Source organism: Primulina eburnea, chromosome 18, assembly GCF_022965805.1.
Source record: "Primulina eburnea isolate SZY01 chromosome 18, ASM2296580v1, whole genome shotgun sequence".
NCBI classification, from domain to species: Eukaryota; Viridiplantae; Streptophyta; class Magnoliopsida; order Lamiales; family Gesneriaceae; genus Primulina; species Primulina eburnea.
The window spans coordinates 23,102,342-23,126,310 of NC_133118.1; the positions used below are offsets into that span (position 1 = coordinate 23,102,342).

Below are 23,969 nucleotides of genomic sequence, written 5' to 3' on the forward strand. Positions count from 1 at the left end.
CGATACTCGTATACTCTTTCTTGAAGTGCCCTTTACTGCCACATTTAAAGCAGTAAATATTTTTCTTCTTACTTCTTGACTTTGATCTACCTCATCTTTAGCTTCCACTAGAGTCACGGTCCATAAATCTTCCTCTTATCATCGGCAACGCCTCTGCCAGCTTCGAAGTTACCAACCTATCTTCCTTGATATTGGGCGGCTTTCTTCTCTGAGAATCACAGTTAAGACATCGTCGAATCTTAGAAAGCCAATAAGAATATTGTTGGCTATGTTGATCATATGAATCTGGTAGGCTTTGAAGTAGAAGCTCCGCACGTTCATTTTCACCTATTTTATGCCCCATGGAAGTGAGTTCGGCAAATAGAGTATCTAGTGTAAGGCCCGAGGATTTTATCCTATTAATCTGAAATGATTTGGGGATAATTGATATGATTATAGACGGAAAGGATCGGACCGGAAAAGTCGAGATAATGCATGAAAAGTGTGCGAGGAACAGTAGCCTCGCGCATATGCGCAACACATATGCGCGCATATGCGCGACGAGGGCAGAGGACCTCGCGCATATGCGCGGAAAAGGGCGCGCATATACGCGAGCTGCCGAGAATCTTATCCGCCGAGACCAGTAGGTCTCGCGCATATGCGCCGATGATGTCGCGCATATGCGCGAGACGTGTAATAGGTGGAATGAGCCACTCGTCCTCTTGCATGTATATATATATATATATATATATATATATATATATATATATATATATATATATATATACACGAATCCTTCATTGTTCAGAAGGAAGGAAACGAACAGAAAATCGAGAAAATGTTTCTGAAAAAAGGGTTGAAAATCCTTACGCCTTTTATGAGAAATCCGTCCGTCCGATTTTGAATCCGACTTCGGTACTGTGTTCCTATCAACGTAGGCTACAACTGGACGTAAGTTTTGCTAGGTTTTGATATGTTTTGAAATTATGGTATTGTCAGAATCTGATATGATTCATATATGATGTCCTTGTCATGTTAGACATCGTATAATTGAAACTGGATTGAGAAACAGATACCATATGAAATTGTTATGATTTTTAGAGTTGAGTTGAGTAAGAATTGATATCAAGATTGAGTGATTATCGAGTACAAGACGTTAGGATTGATATCTGACTGATATGGTATTGCCGGATATATTGGGATTATGATGTTATGCCGTTGAAACAGAATTTGATTGAATTCTGATTATATCCAGTATTGATTGAGTGGTGTATTGATACCGTACCATTGATATTGTTATTGTCATATTGAGTATTGACAGGCTTTGAATTCGAGACTTCGACAGAGTCAGAGTATCAGAAAGAAAGGTATAAATTAATGTTGTATTGTGATTGCACAACTCGAGTGAGGTTTGACTCGAGTTTTCCTAAATCACATACTTAGTTTATTGCATTGATATTTGTAATTGTTGAGATTGATGTTTGTAGTATATTGATTTATAGCCACTGCATGTATTGATTACTGATTCGTTTAGTCAAAGGCTGATTCGCCTAGTCACTGACTAATTCGTCTAGCTATCGGCCGATTCGCCTAGCTATTGGCTGATTCGCTTACTTACTGGCTGATTCGTCTAGTTATTGGCTGATTCGCTTAATTCTTGACTGATTCGTCAATTCTGTGGTTGTTTCGCCCAGACACTGGATATATGAATTATATCGATGCCGTTTAGGGTTGATTCATTCCTACCGACTGAGATTCGATATAATTACTAATATCCAGACATCGGGATCCCTAGGATAGAGTTGAGTCGAGTCTGAGACTACGCGTTGTTTGAGTCGAGTCTGAGTTTGAGTGTGATTCATTGCTTGATATTGATTTATGTTTCTGATTTGATACATGGTATGAATATTTATTATATGCTTTTATATGATTGCATGTTTACATTGTTTATAATGGGATTTATTCTCATCGGAGTTATCCGGCTGTTGTCTTGTTTTGTATGTGTGCATGACAACAGGTGGGGCTGGATCAGGGTCAAGAAGAGGATGAGAGAAGACAGTTAGCGTGGAGATCCGGACTTAGGAGTATATCTGTTATATCACCTGAGGTGTATTGAAGAAACAGTAGTTATTATGAATTATTGTTGTACAGGACTTGTACTTAGATCTGATTAGTGATCTTGTAAATGAGATAAAACTTATTTCATATGATGCGTACTCTCGTGTTTTTTTAAAAAAAATTAGACCCTGTTTATTTTAGTTGATTAATTATTCCCAGAAAGTGATTAAGAATTGAATTAAGTTCGGGTCCCCACATCTAGTGTGTTGATATGGTCGGTCATCAAAGAATATTCTGCCATCCGAAGAGTATAATGCCTTCTCTTTAGGAAAATCATGTTGTGTAATGACTTGACCTCGTACATAGAGTATCCCAGATAACTTTTGTTGTTTTTATCTCATAGATACTTGACAATACTTCGTCTGCTATAGCCAAGTGTAAATTGACAACAACATTATCATTCATCTCATTCCACTTTCCATCATCCATAATTTTTACCGGTCTATTTCCAATAGCAGCCAGGCAATTTTCTTTCTTAAAACTGATTGTATCTTTATTTTCACATAATAAAATCGCTTTCGTTGAACTTTGCTCTCGTACCTGCTTGTCATTATGTCTACAATAATTTTGTAGACTGGACAAAATAATCATGCCTTAATAAAAAATCTCAAAATTTTTTTTCTGATGTGGAAGATCAGTCTAGGCTGCAACCATAGAGCATACTCAGAATTTTAAGAAATTTTAAACCAAGGATCTGATACCACTTGTTGGTCCCACTGGCGGTAATTTAAGATAATAATAAATATGAAAATAAAGAATAAACTGGACACCGAGATTTACGTAGAAAACACCTAAAAATTAATAGGGTAAAAACCACGAACAAGATGAAAAGATTTCCACTATAATATTTTTTGATGTACAACTAACTCACTTCTTTTCCAAAGAGAACACACACGCTCTTAATACAGGAGAACAAACACATCATAAATATTATATAACTAAGCACTGAAAGGATATAAGATGAGAGAAACTCGAAAAAGGGATGATTTCAGAATGAAGAGGGGAGCTCCATTTATAGAGTTCTCTTGTCTGTGTGAAAACGCGTATAAAAACGTGTTTTCTCCTATTCAAATTTTATTTGGCAAATTTTCCAACTTAAATCCTGAAAAAATGTGTCATTAAATGTCCCTTTCATCCATTTAAATTTTCCCGACATGTTTCAAAGCATGAGAAAATATGATTTGAACATTTTACCTCGCTCAAAGTGGGTTATAGTTAAAGTTTTCCAGCTATTGTTCCTCATGTTCCAGGAATTTTTAAGATTTTTGGTTGATCCTTGATCATCGCCTCGTGTGCGTTATTCACTCTTGGTCAAAAAACATTACGTTTATTTAGCGAATCCAATTCAACCTGGATGACATCTTTCCATTTTATCCAATCCTTCCGATTTTTACATTCACCAAAAGATTTTGGTTCATGATCTTCATTATCATTTATGATGTCGATTGCCACATTATAAGAAAATATATCATCATTTTCTTCTATATCTTTTCGGTTCCATATTTTTCCAGTATTAATATAATTGATAGAGATTTCATGATTCTCCTCAGTTTGTTGTTCTGATAGAACATTTTCATTATCATGTGTTTCTTCAGGAACATCATTCTCTATTTTGTGATCATCGTGTTTCTCTATTAATTTTCTTTTTCGAGGATTTTTATCCTTGGAACCGACTGGCCTTCCATGCTTCAGGTGTTTTATGACATCATGAGTATCTTCAATTTGTTTCTTTAGAATTTCAATTCGAGCAGGGGTATTTGCAACATGTATATATGATTTAGTTACCCTTTTGCATCTGTAAATACATCTGGTATTTGATTTGCTATTCGTTCCAAGTGCACAATTTCCTGTACATTTTTTTCATATTGTTTTGTTCTTGGATCCAGATGTAACAATGATGATACATACCATGTAATTTCTTTTTCGGTATGTTTCTTTTTTCTTCCCCTAACATTGGGAAGATTTCCTCACTAAAATGACAATCAGCAAAACTTGTTGTGAACACATCGCCTGTCTGAGGTTCAAGATATCGAATGATTGATGGACTATCATAATCGATATAAATTCCAATCTTTCTTTGAGGTCCCATTTTCTTTCGTTGAGGTGGTGCAATAGGCACATACGTCATACATCCAAAAATTCTCAGATGAGAAATATCTGGTTCTTTACCAAATGCAAGCTGCAATGAGAAGTATTTATGATATGCACTTGATCTGATGCGAATTAATGCAGCGGCATGTAAAATTGCATGTCCTCATATAGAAATAGGTAGATTTGTTTTCATAATCATTGGTCTAGCAATCACTTGCAGATGTTTAATCAATGATTCAGCCAATTCATTCTGTGTATGCACATGAGCTACAAGATGCTCAACAATGATTCTCACATACATACAATAATCATTGAAAGTCTGGGAAGTAAATTCACCAGCATTATCAAGTCTAATTTTCTTGATTGTATAATCGGGAAATTGATTCCTCAATTTTATTATTTGAGCAGGTAATCTTACAAATGCAACATTTCGAGTTGACAATTGTGGGGACCCAGACGCTAATTCATGTCTTAATCATTATTAATGTCAAATATAACAATTAATAAAAGCGGGACTAAATATTTTGTTTTTTTAAAATTCAGTATTAAATGCGGAAACGTAATAATAATCTATCTGATATACATGTCAATATCAAAGTACAAGTCCTGTACTACATGTCTCTATCTCAACTAGGTTCAACGACTATACATCCAATGCTGAATCATATTCTGCTTCTGGGCCCGGATCTCCATGCTATCTATAATCTCTCGTACTCTTCCTGATCTTGATCTTGTCCCGCCTGTTGTCAAGAACACATACAAACAAGACATCAGCCGAATAACTCCGGTGACAATTACATTCCCAGTATAAATCATGTATACATGCATTTCATATAAACAAATATAACAGCATGAAACAAATATTCATAACATGTATCCAAATCAGAAACATAAATCAATACAAACTCTGAATCACACTCCGTGATTCTTAGACTCTGGCTCGACTCATCCTAATCTAGGGATCCTGCTCTGAACAAGAACATACACCCACCTACACTCCCGATCGGGGTGGTGGTATGTTCTTATTCACGGACTTTGGCCCATTCCATATCGAATATCAGTAATAGAAGAAAATCCAATTCTATCCACTTCGATATGACCAAACATCCGGTGTCTTGACCTATCCGTCACAGACTTTGTCACTTTCGCCAAATCACTATCCTGTGACAATGTGCAATGGGCCCAGTGAAGAGTCCATCACTATCAGGCACCCCTGTCACGAGATCAATCGTCTACGACTAGGCGCATCCGCCTATGACTCAATACATAAATCAATAGATCAAAGATATCTGTAGTAGCCCGAGTTCCAAATTGGGTAATTAACGGATTAATGGTGATTAAGAAGGTTTAATGTGTAATTTTGACCATGGTCATGATCGGACGGACCGAAGATGGTTCGGTAGCACCGAAGAGTTCGGACGATCCGAAGTGAGTTCGGTGGATCCGATCATGAGGTGTCAAGAGCCGATGGACACGTGGGAGTTCGGACGTTCCGAAGTGTATGTTCGGTGGATCCGATCGTGAGGTGTCAAGATCCGATGGACACGTAGGAGTTCGGACGTTCCGAAGTGGGTTCGGTGGATCCGAACATAGCCTATAAATAGTGCTCGGATTTCCTCATTTTGTATTGACAATCCTTGAGTTGTGTCTCATATTTGAGAGATTTGGAAGGTTTCTAGGGTTAGTTGCCGGTCGAGCGATAGCCAAGAGCTGCCAGGATTGGTAGTGTAGCGACGCCTGAGTTACGAGGCAATCGACATCAAAGGGCTGTCGACGGACGAAGGTAAACCCTAAACCTTTGGTAGTACTGGTTTTGCTAGTATAGCATGGTAGTATTGTTCATTGGGTGCTTTTGATGCATAGGCTTGTTCTAGACCTGATTAGCGGTGTTGCGTAAGGCTAGGCTTGCTGTGATAGAGGTACGAAAGTACTATCCGAGATATCCTGGTCGAGTATACATTCTTATATGTGTTGCATGAGTATGTGGTGCATTGATATATGTCATATGATGCATGCTATTATGTCACGTTTATTACTGCACGTTGCATTTCATGTTGAGCCGTATCTCCTTCGAGATAGCCTTTACTGTTGAGCTGTATCTCTTTCGAGATAAGCTATATATCTTGTGGGGCCGCTCAGCCCTGTCTTGTCTTGTGGACGCATGGACACCGAGAGTACACAGTGGCCGACGGGTCGGGAGGGCTTCGGTGATCCGGGACATTTTAGGTCCACGTCTGTTCTTGCAGTGGATGCAGTGACCCAGAGGTTGGACCGCGCGGCACTATCCACTTGGCGCCTCTAGACTGAGCATTTTGAGATCCTTTGTTACTCCTGTTTCTTGACTACCCTGGTATCATATCATAGCATGTGCATTTCATATAGGTTTGTATACTCATGCTTTTGTACTGGGCGTTCTTATCGCTCACGTCCTCGGTTTTTGTTTATCTTGGACACCCCATTTCCACGGGGCAGGCCTCAGGTTGGACAGCTCGGGAAGAGCAGGAGGAGGACAGTGAGTATCTGGTTGGTTTAGTTTTCAGTACTATTCTTTTTCGATTGGGTTGTATAACTATCATTTGTTGGTATTTTTCCGCTGTTATCTCTGATTGTTATCAATTAAGTTAGTTGCATGCTTAGTTCTTGATTAGTAGGTGATTCTGGAACGGGTCACTACATTTATGGTATCAGAGCATGCTTACGATTTTGGGATATAGATTTCTGTTTTGGGATTTTCGTTGACCATTTTCCCCATTCTATCTTGTAGCGATGGCTGACCACTTTGGTGACGAGAGTAGTCAGGGGAGTGTAGGTCGTTGGGGTGACCAGCACGATTTGTTAAGCGTCATAAGTTACCGTATGTTTCTCTAGACGTTATTCTTTCCGTTTCTACTCCGATTGGTCATTCGGTGTTAGCTAAGCGTCTAGTGATGGGTTGTCCCTTAGATTTTGAGGGTAACGATGTTGTTATTTCGTTTTGTTCATCCTCTAAGCCTGATTTCGAGGACGAAATCTTTTTAAGGGGGGGAGAATGTAGTAGCCCGAGTTCCAAATTGGGTAATTAACGGATTAATGGTGATTAAGAAGGTTTAATGTGTAATTTTGACCATGGTCATGATCGGACGGACCGAAGATGGTTCGGTAGCACCGAAGAGTTCGGACGATCCGAAGTGAGTTCGGTGGATCCGATCATGAGGTGTCAAGAGCCGATGGACACGTGGGAGTTCGGACGTTCCGAAGTGTATGTTCGGTGGATCCGATCGTGAGGTGTCAAGAGCCGATGGACACGTAGGAGTTCGGACGTTCCGAAGTGGGTTCGGTGGATCCGAACATAGCCTATAAATAGTGCTCGGATTTCCTCATTTTGTATTGACAATCCTTGAGTTGTGTCTCATATTTGAGAGATTTGGAAGGTTTCTAGGGTTAGTTGCCGGTCGAGCGATAGCCAAGAGCTGCCAGGATTGGTAGTGTAGCGACGCCTGAGTTACGAGGCAATCGACATCAAAGGGCTGTCGACGGACGAAGGTAAACCCTAAACCTTTGGTAGTACTGGTTTTGCTAGTATAGCATGGTAGTATTGTTCATTGGGTGCTTTTGATGCATAGGCTTGTTCTAGACCTGATTAGCGGTGTTGCGTAAGGCTAGGCTTGCTGGGATAGAGGTACGAAAGTACTATCCGAGATATCCTGGTCGAGTATACATTCTTATATGTGTTGCATGAGTATGTGGTGCATTGATATATGTCATATGATGCATGCTATTATGTCACGTTTATTACTGCACGTTGCATTTCATGTTGAGCCGTATCTCCTTCGAGATAGCCTTTACTGTTGAGCTGTATCTCTTTCGAGATAAGCTATATATCTTGTGGGGCCGCTCAGCCCTGTCTTGTCTTGTGGACGCATGGACACCGAGAGTACACAGTGGCCGACGGGTCGGGAGGGCTTCGGTGATCCGGGACATTTTAGGTCCACGTCTGTTCTTGCAGTGGATGCAGTGACCCAGAGGTTGGACCGCGCGGCACTATCCACTTGGCGCCTCTAGACTGAGCATTTTGAGATCCTTTGTTACTCCTGTTTCTTGACTACCCTGGTATCATATCATAGCATGTGCATTTCATATAGGTTTGTATACTCATGCTTTTGTACTGGGCGTTCTTATCGCTCACGTCCTCGGTTTTTGTTTATCTTGGACACCCCATTTCCACGGGGCAGGCCTCAGGTTGGACAGCTCGGGAAGAGCAGGAGGAGGACAGTGAGTATCTGGTTGGTTTAGTTTTCAGTACTATTCTTTTTCGATTGGGTTGTATAACTATCATTTGTTGGTATTTTTCCGCTGTTATCTCTGATTGTTATCAATTAAGTTAGTTGCATGCTTAGTTCTTGATTAGTAGGTGATTCTGGAACGGGTCACTACAATATCAATCTCATTCAATTGCAAATATCAATGCAATAAAGTAAAGTATGTGCTTTTGAGAAACTCAAGTCAAATCAAACTCGAGTTGTCCAATCCCACATCAACATCAATTTATACATTTCTCTTCTCGGTCTGACGAAGTCGAAGTCTCGAAGTCAAATCAGTTCATATCCAATCTGCAATGATAATATCGAATAGATTGTGTCAATATACGGCTCAATTCACGGCCTGTTATGATCAATATGCAAATCAAGACTTAATCTGATCAATGTCAATGACATACAATGCAATCTCAATCACTACTGAATCTGATCAATATCAATTCAATGATGTTTCGACGGCATAACAATACAATCTCAATAACCCCGTCAATCTCCATATCACAGATATCATAACACGGCTCATAAACAATATCAGTATAATTCATAATCTCAACAATAACCGATTATAATCTCAATTCTGTACAATCTCGATCATATTAATTCTGAAAATCATAACAATTGCATACACAGTCTGTTCTTCGATCTGACTTCAATTATATACTGCTCAGTATACCCAGAACACATAATAATCAGTACATCAAAATTCCCCCAATATCATAATTTCAAAGGATATCAGAATTCAATAAAACTTACGTCATGTTGTAGCTGTTGTCTCTAAAAACTCGTTGCTGTACTCGGATTCAAATTATGATAAACGGATTGTACAAAATCACAAGTTTACTGTACGAAGAAGCTTGAGGAATTTCTTCGTAGGATTTCTCGATTTCTTGCCGATTATTCTGAGATAATGAAGTATATATATATATATATATATATATATATATATATATATATATATATATATATGTATATATGTATATATATATATATATATGTATATATGTATATATATATATATATATATGTATATATGTATATATATATATATATATATGTATATATATATATATATATATATATATATATATATATATATATATATTGCATGGTGAAACCAAGTGTCAAGTTCTTGTTCCGCATGCCTCGCGCATATGCGCGAGACCTACTGTCTCGGTGCATTACAACTCGCGCATATGCGCGCCTCCATCCGGTGCATATGCGCCAACTTCTCTGCCATGCTTGCGCATATGCGCCCATCCATGTCGCGCATATGCGCCAACTACTCTGGACTTCCCCTTGGCTTCTCGCATAGCTCCCGCATATGCGCGCACACTTCTCGCGCATATGCGCGAGGTCTTCTTCCACTCACGTGCATATGCGCGGATTCTCGTCGCGCATGCGAGGGCAGAACACCTCGCGCATATGCGCGAGGTGTTCTGCCCTCGCACATAATTCGTGTTTTCTTCCGTCTTTTCCGGTCTAATCCTTTCCATCTATGATCACCTCAATTATCATCAAATTATTTCAGATCACGGTAATCAAATTCTCGGGCCTTACAACAATAAACATACATGTGACCATCTACTGGATGCATCAATCAATACCATAAAGTATCTGAATGATCCACATGGTGGATGGATTGGTCCACAAATATCACTCTGAATACGTTCAAGAAACATTGGTGATTCAGTTTGGATTTTTGCTGGTGATGGTCTTATAATAAGTTTTCCAAGAGAACATACTTTACATTGAAACTTATTATTATGAACGATCTTCTGGTCTTTCAACGGATGACCATGTGTATTTTCTATAATTCTTCGCATCATTGTTGAACCAGGATGTCCTAATCGATCATGCCTATTGGTTAATATTAAAGAATTATCAACTACCATGTTTGATTCAACGTGACTTATATATGTATAATGCAATCTAGTAGGGAGTATTGGTAGTTTTTCAATCACATATTTCTTTCTTGATTTATATGTGGTAAGACACATATATTTCTCATTCTTTTCATTCATTGTTTGAGTATCATACCCGTGGGATATATATCATTAAAACTCAACAATTTCTTTTCGATTGTGGTGAATACAAAGCATCTTTATTATATAATAACATTATATTATATATTAAATATATACACAAGAAATAAATAAACAATAAAATAAATATTATTACTTTTGTTATCTTTTTCTTTTGTTTTGGAGTTTGGAAAAATATGGAGGACTTTTAGAGCTTCGTGCTGATAACGTGTTATGAAAAAGTAAAAATTTATGGTAAAAAGTAAAAATCTCAAACTCTCAAAATTATCAAACTACACACTTTTTAATATTTTTCTTTCAACTCAAATTGACTCAAATCTTTACAAATGGAGACCTACTTATATGATTTCTTTGGAAAACTATCCAAAAAACAATTTCATAATTACGTACATCATCACACACTAATTTTCAATATTCAACACCTAATTTTACCTACTTTTCAACATTCAACATTATAATTTTCAACACAAATATTTTTCACATTTTCAACAAATATAAATTAAACAATATCAATTTTTTTTATTAATACATTGGAATGAGGTGTGGGTAGGGCATTTTTGTTCCTTTTACGTAGGAGTGAGTATTCGGTCAATTCGGTTACCGACCGAACCGAATTAGCCATAATCGAACTGGACCGAATTATTTAGTAATAACCGAACCGCCCGAATTAATTTTCATAACCGATGAAAATCGAACCGAATTAAATCGGTTAATTCGGTCAGCGACCGGATTAAAACGATTAGTTTAGAAAAATTGTGATTTAACTTTAATTATATATGTAGTTTTTTTTAACACTACAGTTTACACAAATGCATAAAACATAAAATCACATACATAACAAATGTATAAGTTTTCTTTGAACACAATTAATACATATTATATCGATTTTAAAATTAAAAATTAAAATATTTATAAAAATTGATAAATAAAAAAATTATTAAATAATAATATTTATTATATCTGTTAATTCGATTAACCGATTTCAAAATTTGGAAAACCGTAACCGAACCGAATTAACTGATTTTTTTTAATTTGAAAACCGAATTTCCGAAATAACCGAATCGAATTACGAATTGGCTCGATTCGGTCGGTTAATTCGATTTAACCGAAATCTTGCTCACCCTTACTTTTACGGGGGTTCAAGCTATCGTCTCTTATTCAGATAGAAGAGGTTTATGCAACTTCACCAAAGTGGTTGTGCATATGATATCCATTATTTTTTATACACAACAAAAAAACTAATTTCTTTAATGTGTATACCCCCATAAGATTTAGCAATTTAATTTGTGACGTAGCTAAATGAATTAGGAAAATTCATAGGAATAGAAATAGGTAAATTTGTTTTCATAATCATTGGTCTAGCAATCAGTTGCAGATGTTTAATCAATTATTCAGCCAATCCATTCTCTGTATGCACATGAGCTACAAGATGCTCAACAATGATTCCCACATACATACAATAATCATTGAAAGTCTGGGAAATAAATTCACAAGCATTATCAAGTCTAATTTTCTTGATTGTATAATCGAGAAATTGATTCCTCAATTTTATTATTTGAGCAAGTAATCTTGCAAATGCAACATTTCGAGTTGACAATAAACATACATGTGACCATCTACTGGAAGTATCAATAAATACCATAAAGTATCTGAATGGTGGATGGATTGGTCCACAAATATCACCCTGAATACGTTCAAGAAACATTGGTGATTCATTATGGATTTTGGCTTGTGATGATCTTATAATAAGTTTTCCAAGAGAACATGTTTTGCATTGAAACTTATTATTCTGAAAGATCTTCTGGTCTTTCAATTGATGACCATGTGTATTTTCTATAATTTTTCGCATCATTGTTGAATCAGGATGTCCTAATCGAACATGCCAATTGGTTAATATTGAAGAATTATTAACTACCATGTTTGATTCAATGTGACTTATATGTGTATAATACAATCCAGTAAGGAGCATTGGTAATTTTTCAATCATATATTTCTTTCCTGATTTATATGTGGTAAGACACATATATTTCTCCTTCTCTTAATTCATTGTTTGAGTATCATACACATGAGAATATATACCATTAAAACAAAACAAATTTCTTTTTTATTATGGTGAATACAAAGCATCGTTGATCAAAAATTTTGTACCATTAGGTAACAAAAATTGTGCTTTACCACCACCTTTAATCAAGTCTACCGGACCTGATATTGTATTCACCATTGTTTTTGTTGGTTTTAGTTCCAAGAAATATCTTTTATCTCGGAGGATAGTGTGAGTTGTACCACTATCAGGTATGCAAACTTCAGCTTTGTTCATATCATTTCCATATTTGAACTTCAAAAAAATATGCGATGAAATAAAATTACTAACAATACATTTATAAAAATAAAATACAATACAATACATATGTAAAAATATAACACACGATAAAACATTATCATACGAGTACATGGAAAATAAAATATTTTGCATATTTATTCCACCAGAAAATTGATTATTGTATGAGAAATCAATCAGAAAATCTCCATCATCAAAATGAGTTGAATCACTCAAAGGTTCACTTTGTTCAGTGAATTTGGTCTCCTTTTCTTTCCCCTTTATTGATTCTTTATAAAATTTACAAAGGTTCTCAAGGGCTCAACAAATACGGGACCAATGTCCTGGAGTACCACATCGAAAACAAGAACTTTCAAATCTTTTTGAGTGATTCTCATTAACACTCATATTCTCAAGATTCCTTTTCAGTGGATGGTTTGGGATGCTCTTTTGAGATGAGTTATAAAAATAACAATCTCGATTATTTTCAAAACCACGGCCGCGTCCACGACCACGACTACTTCCACGTCCACGACCTCGATTTCGTCCTCGACCAAAATCTTGTTTATAACTTTGATTTTGTTTTCTAGATTTAACTTTATTTTTTTCTTACGACATTTACTTCAGGAAATGCCGTTGAACCAGTAGGTCATGCCTGATGATTTCTCATTAACAACTCATTGTTCTTTTCCGCCACAAGGAGACAGACGATAAGTTTGGAATATCTCAAAAATCCACGCACTCTATATTGTTGTTGTAGAGTTATATTTGATGCGTGAAAAGTGGAAAATGTTTTTTTCAATCATTTCTAATTCAGTAATCTCGTGCCCACAGAATTTCAATTGCGAGATTGTTCTATACATCGCCGAGTTGTACGTAATCACTAACTTTTTTAAAATCTTGGAATCTCAATGTATTTCATTCATCCCGGGCGGTCGGAAGTATAACATCTCTTTTATGTTCGAATCTTTCTTTTAATCCCTTCCACAAAGCCATGTGATATTTTTCAATTAGATATTGACATTTTAATCCCTCGTCGAGATGTCGACGCAAAAATATCATGGCTTTTGCCTTTTTTTGTGATGCCGATATGACATATTCTTTTATGGTCTCATTTAGACCCAATGACTCAAGATGCATTTCTACATCGAGAGTCCATGGCATATAATTTTTCCCCGTAATATCAAGAGCAATGAATTCGAGCTTTGCCAAGTTTGACATGGTTGTACTAAAAAAATTACGATGAATTTTATTAGTTAATGAATTTTCAATACAAAGTAATGGATAAACAACAAGTACAAGCATTTGTAAAAATAAAGAAAACACACAAGGAGGATAGTCTCCGATAAATACAAAACTCGTGAGTATGATAACCAAAATAATTAAAAATAACATTGAGAAAGCCATCTTTTTTTCTTCGAAAATTTGATGAAAAATAATTTTTAGAGAACAAGAGAAAGTTGGAGTAATTAAATGTGTTTGTGATATCATATTTATATGGAAAAACTAGTCGTTTTGTTACCGTTTATGACCGTTGGTGCACCAAAAAATAAATGTATATATTTGTATGATTTTATGATGATAATATGATGTATATAATATTAGTCATGTTTAAATAATTATGTATATCATATCACATTATTATAATGAGGTGTCATAAGGTATTTTGTTTAAAAACCTTATAGGCTTTTATACTTGTCGTATCCCATACCAAGAGTATTGGGATGTCGTCTTAACATCCTCTCAGGATTTATAACAAGTTTTTGAAAAATTTATTTTTATTATTTCTGATCTTTATTATATAATAACATTATATTGTATATTAAATATATACACAAGAAATAAATAAAAATTATTACTTTTGTTATATTTTTCTTCTGTTTTGGAGCTTGAAAAAATATGGAGGCCTTTTAGAGCTTCGGGCTGATAACGTGCTATGAAAAAGTAAAAATTTATGGTAAAGAGTAAAAATCTCAAACTCTTAAAATTTACCAAATTACACACTTTATAAAATTTTTCTCTATCAACTCAATTGTATATTTCTTCACAAATGGTGAGGGTATTTATAGAATTTCTTTACAAATAATCCAAAAATAAATTCATCATTACCTACATCATCACACATCAATTTTCATTATTTACAACTCTTATTTTCAACATTCAAATATTTAATACACATGTTTTAAATATTAATTTTCTACAGTATTCATTTAATCTTCTCTCTTTTTATTTATTAATATTTTATTTCAAATTGTATAACAATTATCATTCATTAAAAAAAATTGTTTAACACCTCAATTTTTTTGGGGCTGCTAGCCGCAAAATAGTCACGCTAAATTGAAGCTGTAGCAAGAAGAAACTAAAATACAGGATCTTCGATTTAGATAAATGGTTTGCATTTGATTAACATCCGTGCCTGCAGGTCCATGTATATATCTTATTGCCTATAACAAGGACTCGCACACTTCTCATGCAACTAGTCTATGTAACACAGAATACCTACGGCACGATACGTGCTACCCCAAACCCGCAACTTAATCTATGTTGGGTTTGATGGCTAACCAAAACACAATGCACGGTACATATAGCCTTTAGTACACAGAATCAACCGTGCCATACTCCAAGAAAAGCTTGGACGACCTTTAAACGAAAGAGCAGGCGAACAACCTAGCTTGCTTCATCCATCTGAACAACAAGAGGTGGTACATGAATATTCACTTGTTGTCCATCTAATGTGCATTTCGGCTATACTACAACAAGCATCTAGGTATAAAACATGTATGTATCTAGTTTGTGATAGATTACTACATCACACATAGTTACGAGTCAATTTTGTGAGACAGATCTCCGACTCGATCCGTGAAGTTTTATTATGTCAAAAAATTTTATTTTTCACGGTAGTTATGGACCTAATTGACTCGTGTCACAGGAGACATACTCTTATAACAATTTATATTAATGTATTTTGGTGTAGATGGTAAAACCATTTTTTGATTGACCTAAAATACGTTCATTATTCTTGAATTCTATTTCAATTTTGAAGAGGTAAAGGTTAATGATTATTTTATAATTATTTAAAATAATCCAAAATTTGTACTTTTAGCTTATTTCTTTCTCATATACACGTTTTCAATAAACATAAAAAAAATTAATTTATTTAGACCGGACAAAAAATTCAAATATAAATTAAAATATATCAATTTTTTTATTAATACATTGGAATGAGGTGGGGATAGGTCTCTTTTGTTCTTTTTACGTGGGTTCAAACTATCGTCTCTTATTCAGATAGAAGAGATTTATGCAACTTCACCAAAGTGGTTGTGCATATGATATCCATTAGTTTTTATGCACAACTAAAAAACTAATTTCTATAATGTGTATGTTACACAATATATCGAATATTACAATACAAAAAACTTTTAATAAAGAAAATCAGGGAGCAATACAGTGAATAAAACAATAGGAAAAAGCTTAAAATAAACAAAACTGAGACCTGTATGAAATACATTGTCTTTAAAACAGATTCGTCTATTTCGGTATGTGCTTCGCAGATGTACTCAGATGTCTGTTTCCCAGGATGCAACGAAACAAATAGCAAGAACCTAACACAAGGCACCATTACAATGAACTGAAAGGTATCTGAACTTCATCATGAACAACAACATGAGTGTGTGTTAGGTACTCCTCATGGACTTGAGGCTGCCTATATGTAGGCACTCGGGTTCCATAAAATAGCAAAAGCCAAGTGAACCTTGGTGGGAAATTTTGCCGGTCCGACATTCGATGCACTCATATCGCTTTCGTACACTTGCAGACAAGTCAAACCTTTTTCCATTGCAAATCGGGCCCATGATTTGCCCCCCTTGCACTGGCGTGCGCGAGAGAGAGCCTCTTGACCAATCATTGTTACACCTTCATAAAGTGCAACTCAATATAAACTCACCAATGCTATGATTATTTTCCAATATAGGACATTCCCACTTACCATCTACTAGGCCTTGTTTGTCCAATTTTCCATTAAAAAAGAACAAGCTCAATAGACTTTTAAGTCCAACAGTGTACACCCCCATAAGATTTATCAATTTAATTTGTGATGTAGCTAAATGAAATTGTTACATGAATTAGGTGTTAGAGTAAATGCCCTGCAAGCCAACGGTTGGCTAGGGAATTTATTGACTCAAGTGAAATAAACGATCTTTATTTTAATATAATTTAACTTTTAATGGTTTCGTTATACTTTATCTGTATACCCATACAATCAGCATAGATAAAGTCCTTGATTATGCTTTAACACAAATGAATCGTAATTCGATGTTGAAACTCATTTGTAAACACTACATATTCTAAATTCGTTCTTAGTCGATTCAGCTGCCTAGAACATGGATAAATGTCGCTTGAGCTCGAGACTAGCATCTGTGATTTTGTGTACTGCGTTTCTTGGTAAGGGCATGGAGATGTCCAAACATGCAGATGGGTAGTCATATGATGATTATACCGAACAACCCTCCCTCGGACTTTCCAAGTGGTTATCATTCATCGAGAGGATAAGTCCGTGGTTGTGATTGTACATCATTAGTCCTTATGATCCGGGACAACACTGAGACTCTATATGCTAAGGCTGTGCTTTGACTTGTTTACCGGCTCCAAGAGAGTCATCAGGTGGCGAGGTTGGGTACAGTTGCGACACATATAGGAGCCAGTGCATTGTAGTCGGGGATTCACCGCTCACCCGCGGGTGTGGATATCCTGTGTGATCTGATGAAATAATAGTGCATGGAATCTTTGGCCAAAGTACGAGATGTACGTTGGAGAAGGAGTTCTCCATTAGTACACGCGATGCCACTATTATTGTTATCACATAGTTATCGAATTAATATGCAACCCTCGATGAACCCATGGTTGCATATTCGATCGGGATATATGAGATGAAGAGACCGTACTGTACGTTAATCAGAATCGACTGGTTCTTGCAGGCACTATCAGTGATACTTAGGGGATCATGGGGCGATGCTACTAGACGCTCTTATCATGATCCGATGTGTGCAATCATAAATGTATTCTGACATTCGTGATCAATGTGTTGATGAAAAAAATGAGGTTAACTAGGGTAAGCCCGAATAAAGGATTATGTCCTGAATCACAAAGAGCTGTGAACCCACGGCTAGCTGCATCCCTGAACCATTGAGGGTCACACAAGCACTGGATCGTTTGTTCCCGTTGAGAGAATAAATTCAAGGAGTTGAGTTTATATTATGATATAGTATATTCAAGGAGTTGAATTTATGATAAGTGAATTTTGAGAAAATAAATTTGAGGAGTTGAATTTATGAGATAGTAAATTCAAGAAGTTGAATTTATGAAATTTGGAGAGAATAAATTCAAGGAGTTGAATTTATAAAATTTGAAGATTAAATTTATTAAGCTCAAAAGTTGAGTTTATTAAATATTAAATTTTGGAGGTGATAAATTCAAGGAGTTGAATTTATAATTTTAATATTAAATTCAAATTTTGAATTTATAATGGATTTAATTTTTTAAGCTCAAAAGTTGAGTTTATTATAAATTAAATTTTGGAGGTGATAAATTCAAGGATTTGAATTTATAATTTAAATTAAATGTAATGGGTATATGTATAATAGGCTTGTAGGAGTACAAGACCAACATACATATTATTAAGGTTCTTAATTAGACTTTAAAAGATTAATTAATTAATTAAACTAGTTGGACTAGAATAATTGATTGATTAAGCCCATTAAGTATTTAATTTAATTAATGGGCCCTAAGCTTATATATGTGTATTAGGCTTAGAGTTTAATTTAATACATTCACAATTTTCGGAAAAACCCTAGCCTCCACTAGAATCCAATTTTCGAAAATCTCTTCCTTTCTCCTCTCAAAATTTCGGCTTCCATCAAAAGGGTTTTGGTTGAGCTGTATCTCGTTCTTAATCTCCAATGTAAAAACTTCTTCTAATTTTCTAGTACGAATTAGAAGAGGAACAAATCATCTAGTCGTGGACCTGATTAGAAGAAAGAAGTCCTTGAAGAAAGTTCGTAGGGATTCATCAAGAGCTAGATCCTCCTATACCGGATTAGTTGGAGTCAAGTGATTTAATCACCAAAGTTATAAAATTCTAATGTCCTATTAATGTTTAATTAAAATCACACGAGCGCCCAAAGCAAAACATATTTTGATTATCAAAATAAATAAAAAATTTAAAAACTTCCGTTGCATTTAGGCGTGTAGAAAACCGGGATCCAACATTAGGAAAATTCATAGGAATGCACAAACATTGGGTTCAAGTGTTTAGACGTCGCTATTGCAAACTATAAGGAAAAGATAGTAGATCTTTACATGTGTCACAAACGAAACATTAAAGACGTCATAGAGTACCCGACCTAAACTCTCGGACACTCAAGTCAGCGCTACATCGAATTAGAAAAATGAAAAACTTCTTGAGAGCAAGATGAGAATTTACCTCAATATGGTAACGAAACACCTATTTATAGATTTTGTAAAATGAAAAATAGCCTTTGAGCTCGACTTTTGAGGCGTAATAACTTATATTATGAATTTAATTATTTTTGTATAACAAGCCCAACTTAATTTAATGTATATTTAATTTAAAATGGGTAATATCTTTAGATGAAAGTAGTGTACACGTAAAATGAAAAGATTACGTACCAAAATACAGGAAAAGTCATATATATGAATATATATATATATATATATATATATATATATATATATATGTACACACAAAAAGTCCAATAAAGAACCAACTTCCATTTGATTGGGTAAATCTTTCTATTTAGTTGTATAGTAGATTTTGTCCCGACTCACTTGACTGTGAACGTCCCACGCGGGTCTTTTGCTGGGAAACAAATATCCTATTGTCCAAGAGAAAATTTCGGCGAAAAAGAATCTTAACCGTCGATTTTTATGGTTCGAAAGAGATTCCCAGCTCAGAGCACGCTCTTTTTTAAATACCAGAAATACACGACTCTCTAATTATTTTCTTGGTGTTCGTCTTCGGGCATTGCAAGATACTTCCACTTCGCCTTTCTTGATCTTTTTCTTGAAAAAGATTATATTTTTTTGTTGAATTCATTCTGCTCCTTTACCATTTCATTTCCAAATCTGAAGTGGGGATCGTAGTGGAAAGGATATTTGGATATAAAGGCGAAGTGGGGTATCTGCGCTTGGGATCATCTTCTCAGTGGTGAGCGTTGAATCTTATTGAATATACTTTCGTGGGGTTTTTTGATAACATGGATTCTCTTTTATGATAATTGGTGGTCCAAGTTTTTATTAGAGGAAACTCTATTAGACTAAAGATTCTTGCCCTGATATGCTAGTGCTACATACTTCTTCCTATCATGGTCTGCACTCTGTGACTAGTGGAATGTTGTTATGGTGATGAGATTTGATTTTTTGACTTTTGCCATGATCGCTTATTCGGGTGGGCCGTTCCCGGTTGCTGTCCGGCGCTGGTGTATCGGCTCTAGACTTTTGCTATATTGATTCTGTTCTTGTTGATTGTTCTATGGATGGATGTTGTGCTTGAGATAACCGGTACCCTTTTCGAATTTTTATGCATTAATATGTCCGACTGAGTTATCTTGTCTTCTGTTGTAGAGTTTTATTGAGTTTGTCAGTGGAAACTTTCATCTGAAAAGGAGTGCATTTGGTGGATTGAAGATATGTATTTGGTGGAGAGTAAAGAAGGAGCCATAGCATGCATGCTTTTTGCCTTGTTGTTCTTGGGCACATGGCCTGCTATCTTGACTTTACTCGAGAGGCGTGGCCGTCTTCCACAGCATACTTACCTTGATTACACAATCACGAACCTATTGGCTGCTGTTATCATTGCTTTTACATTTGGTGAAATTGGAAAGGGCACGACTGAGAAGCCCAATTTTTTGGATCAGCTATCTCAGGTGACACAACACCTTCTCCGTAGTTTTGTCATATTTGGTGAAATATTGTTATAGGGGAGTGGGAATTGTATTTTTTGTTTTACGGTTTGATATGTTTGATAGTTATGATCCCAAATGTACTTGCATTAATAATTCTTGAAATTCTCTGCTTGTTTTGGGTTAGTTGAATGCATAAATGAATTTTGGGATTCGGTCAATGTTTTCTAATGATTAATGCAGGATAATTGGCCTAGTGTATTGTTCGCGATGGCTGGTGGGATCGTTCTTAGCCTTGGGAACCTGTCGACTCAATATGCTTGGGCATTTGTTGGTTTGTCGGTTACCGAGGTTATCACTTCAAGCGTAACCGTTGTCATAGGTATTCTGATAGTCTAGTATCCAAATTCTTCGTCAGGGATTTTCCTTATGTTGATTCATTCGGTGTTGTGTTATTTGGATGTGACAGGCACAACGTTGAATTACTTCTTAGATGACAAAATCAACAGAGCAGAGATTCTTTTTCCTGGTGTTGGATGCTTTCTGATAGCTGTTTGTCTTGGATCTGCCGTTCATTCATCCAATTCTGCAGATAATAAAGAAAAGCTTGGTAGCTTCACTATTGATTCAAAAGGGACCTCGTATGTTCGTTTTTTTCGCATGATTGTAGCTTTATTCACGACCCATGGTTATAGATTTACATCGCATTTTCTTGATTAAGAAAGACAAAAGAAGTCTTCTTGAGTGTACAATTCGATACACTGATGTCAGTTTTGAACTAAATGTGAGCAGAATAAAGGATGCATCCACATCCAAGGACTTGCATTCAAACAAGGGTAAGAATATGTGGCAACACACACTATTCAATTTTCACTGTCAATTATAGGAAACCAGAAGTTTTTATAGTCTCTTGTTCTTGTTTGGGTTCCGAACATACATTCTCTATCAGACTTGGAGAAGGCCAAATTCGGAACTGCGGATTTTCTTGTACAGCTCGAGAACAAGAGGGCCATCAAGGTTGTCTAACCTCTTCTACGGCTTGCCTTATCTTCTTTCAAGATATACTCTTTACTCTAGACTAGACTTTCACTAAGAATACCCCAACGATCAGTTATTTGAACAGGTAGTTTTCATTTTTCTTAAGCAGGTACTTGGTAAAGGGACATTCATCGGCTTGGCCATAACTTTCTTTGCCGGATTTTGCTTCTCTCTTTTTTCTCCAGCATTCAACCTGGCAACTAATGACCAGTGGCATACATTGAAACCTGGTGTTCCACACTTGAGTGTGTACACTGCATTTTTCTACTTCTCAGTATCATGCTTTGTGCTAGCTCTCATTTTAAACATCGCTTTCTTGTATTTCCCCTTGTTGAATCTGCCGAAATCGTCGTTAAAGGCATATTTATTTGACTGGAATGGTAGAGGTTGGGCCCTTTTGGCTGGACTTTTGTGTGGTTTTGGGAACGGCCTTCAGTTCATGGGAGGTCAAGCTGCTGGATACGCCGCAGCAGATGCTGTTCAGGTCATTTTCATCATTCTTGAACTATTTCTGGATTCGCCTTCGGATTGAATTGGAGATTTCAAATTTAGTTCAATCTTAATAATGAACTCCATTAAACAAAACTCGAAATGTGGCTTGATCTTGGCAGCCCTTTTGATTTTCAGTACATCCTTAAATCCCAATTGATATATTAGATCCCACGAGCTAATGCAGAAGATAATTTTGGATCAAAATATTTTCAAAAATACTGATAGATTACCATTCAAGTTGGCTCCAGAAGCTAGCCAGCCAAATTCATTTGATTCGATCATTTGTTAACTCTAGGCATTGCCACTGGTGAGCACCTTTTGGGGCGTCGTCTTGTTTGGAGAGTATCGAAGATCGTCGAGAAGAACGTATACGCTTCTTGTGGGCATGTTGTCTATGTTTATTGTGGCTGTTGGCGTGCTCATGGCATCATCCGGTCACCGTAAGTAAACATTGTTCGTTGCAAAGATCAAAAATTGAAAAAAAAAATTATGCTATACTTGGAAGTGTTTCTCGATATTGCGAAAGTCATTGGATTTTCAAACATGATGTCAATTTCCATTAAAATATAATGGATTCATATAATCTAACGACGTTAGGTTATAGGGAGAATTACTCCTATGGAGGATTGACTAACTCCAAAAAAAGTGTGAATGGTGATTATGAATGTAACATTCAAATTGTGTGTAGCATAATTGCAAGAGTCCCAATGTTCTCTATTCTTCTAATGTTTATTTTATTTTTTAAAAAACGGTATATTTCTTGAGCATGTGTATGTACTATGCACAATTTAATAATAATAGCTAGCAGGTCATAACAAAAGCAACGTATGTGTCCTGAAGAATAAAAGGAGAAAATTGATGTTATTATTTTTTTTAAAATGAAATTATTAATTTTTGAAATTGAATAATGGAAGAGAAGGGGAGATAGAAATATAAATGTGGAATATGGAGTAGAGTGATTTAAAAGTATTTTTGGAAATTATGAAAAACACCAACATTTCCAAAAGTTAATTATTACTATTGCTGGAACCCTACTTCTTATATTTTGGTGTTAACAAATAAAAAAGGTAAAAATGATGCTATCTAAACTGATCTACACTCGAATCTTAAACTAAAATATCTCTTATCAGTATATCAGTTTTTCTCGTTTAGTTTTCAACGGAATCAGTTTACAAATAGAATCAGTTTACGAACAGAATCAGTTTACACCAGATGAAAAAACTGATGAGTACTGTTGGTACAAAACCAATTGCAACAATGTATGACTATCAGAGAATGTTGAGATGGACTAAAGACAAGCCAACAGACACTTTTTGTTTGGAACGGATTTATTTTAAAATATCTACATATGGAGAAATGATTCAGTTTAGTAATGTTACAATTTTCACTGAGAATCAAGCATTCAATTTCCATTTAGTACTAGGATATGGCAGTATTATAAATCATTGTATCTAAATAGCAGTTTGTATGCGTTCTATTATCAGTTGAGATATACTAGAAATTTCAGTTGACAGTGTTTAAGTCCAAACTGAACTGGGATTTTGCAAATTACTTGTACTATCCAAAGTCTTCTAGTATGAGCCTTCGAAAAGGAAGAAGGGATGATGTAGGAGCTTGAGTCTCTGAACATCAAGAAAGATATCTGTGTATTTTCAACTTTCAGTTTACATTCCAGCTTCTT

General features: G+C 35.7%; 1 protein-coding gene across 1 annotated transcript; it reads left to right on the plus strand.

The window, feature by feature from the left end:
- The first annotated feature begins 19,763 nt into the window (after positions 1-19,763).
- Positions 19,764-23,005, plus strand: LOC140819763 (ureide permease 1-like). The gene is made up of 8 exons (XM_073179958.1): positions 19,764-20,064; positions 20,481-20,782; positions 21,002-21,140; positions 21,228-21,399; positions 21,551-21,594; positions 21,708-21,775; positions 21,906-22,280; positions 22,584-23,005. Exons 2-8 carry the CDS (start codon positions 20,546-20,548, stop codon positions 22,734-22,736), a joined length of 1,188 nt encoding a protein of 395 aa, XP_073036059.1. The 5' UTR covers positions 19,764-20,064; positions 20,481-20,545; the 3' UTR covers positions 22,737-23,005.
- Positions 23,006-23,969: the final 964 nt, after the last annotated feature.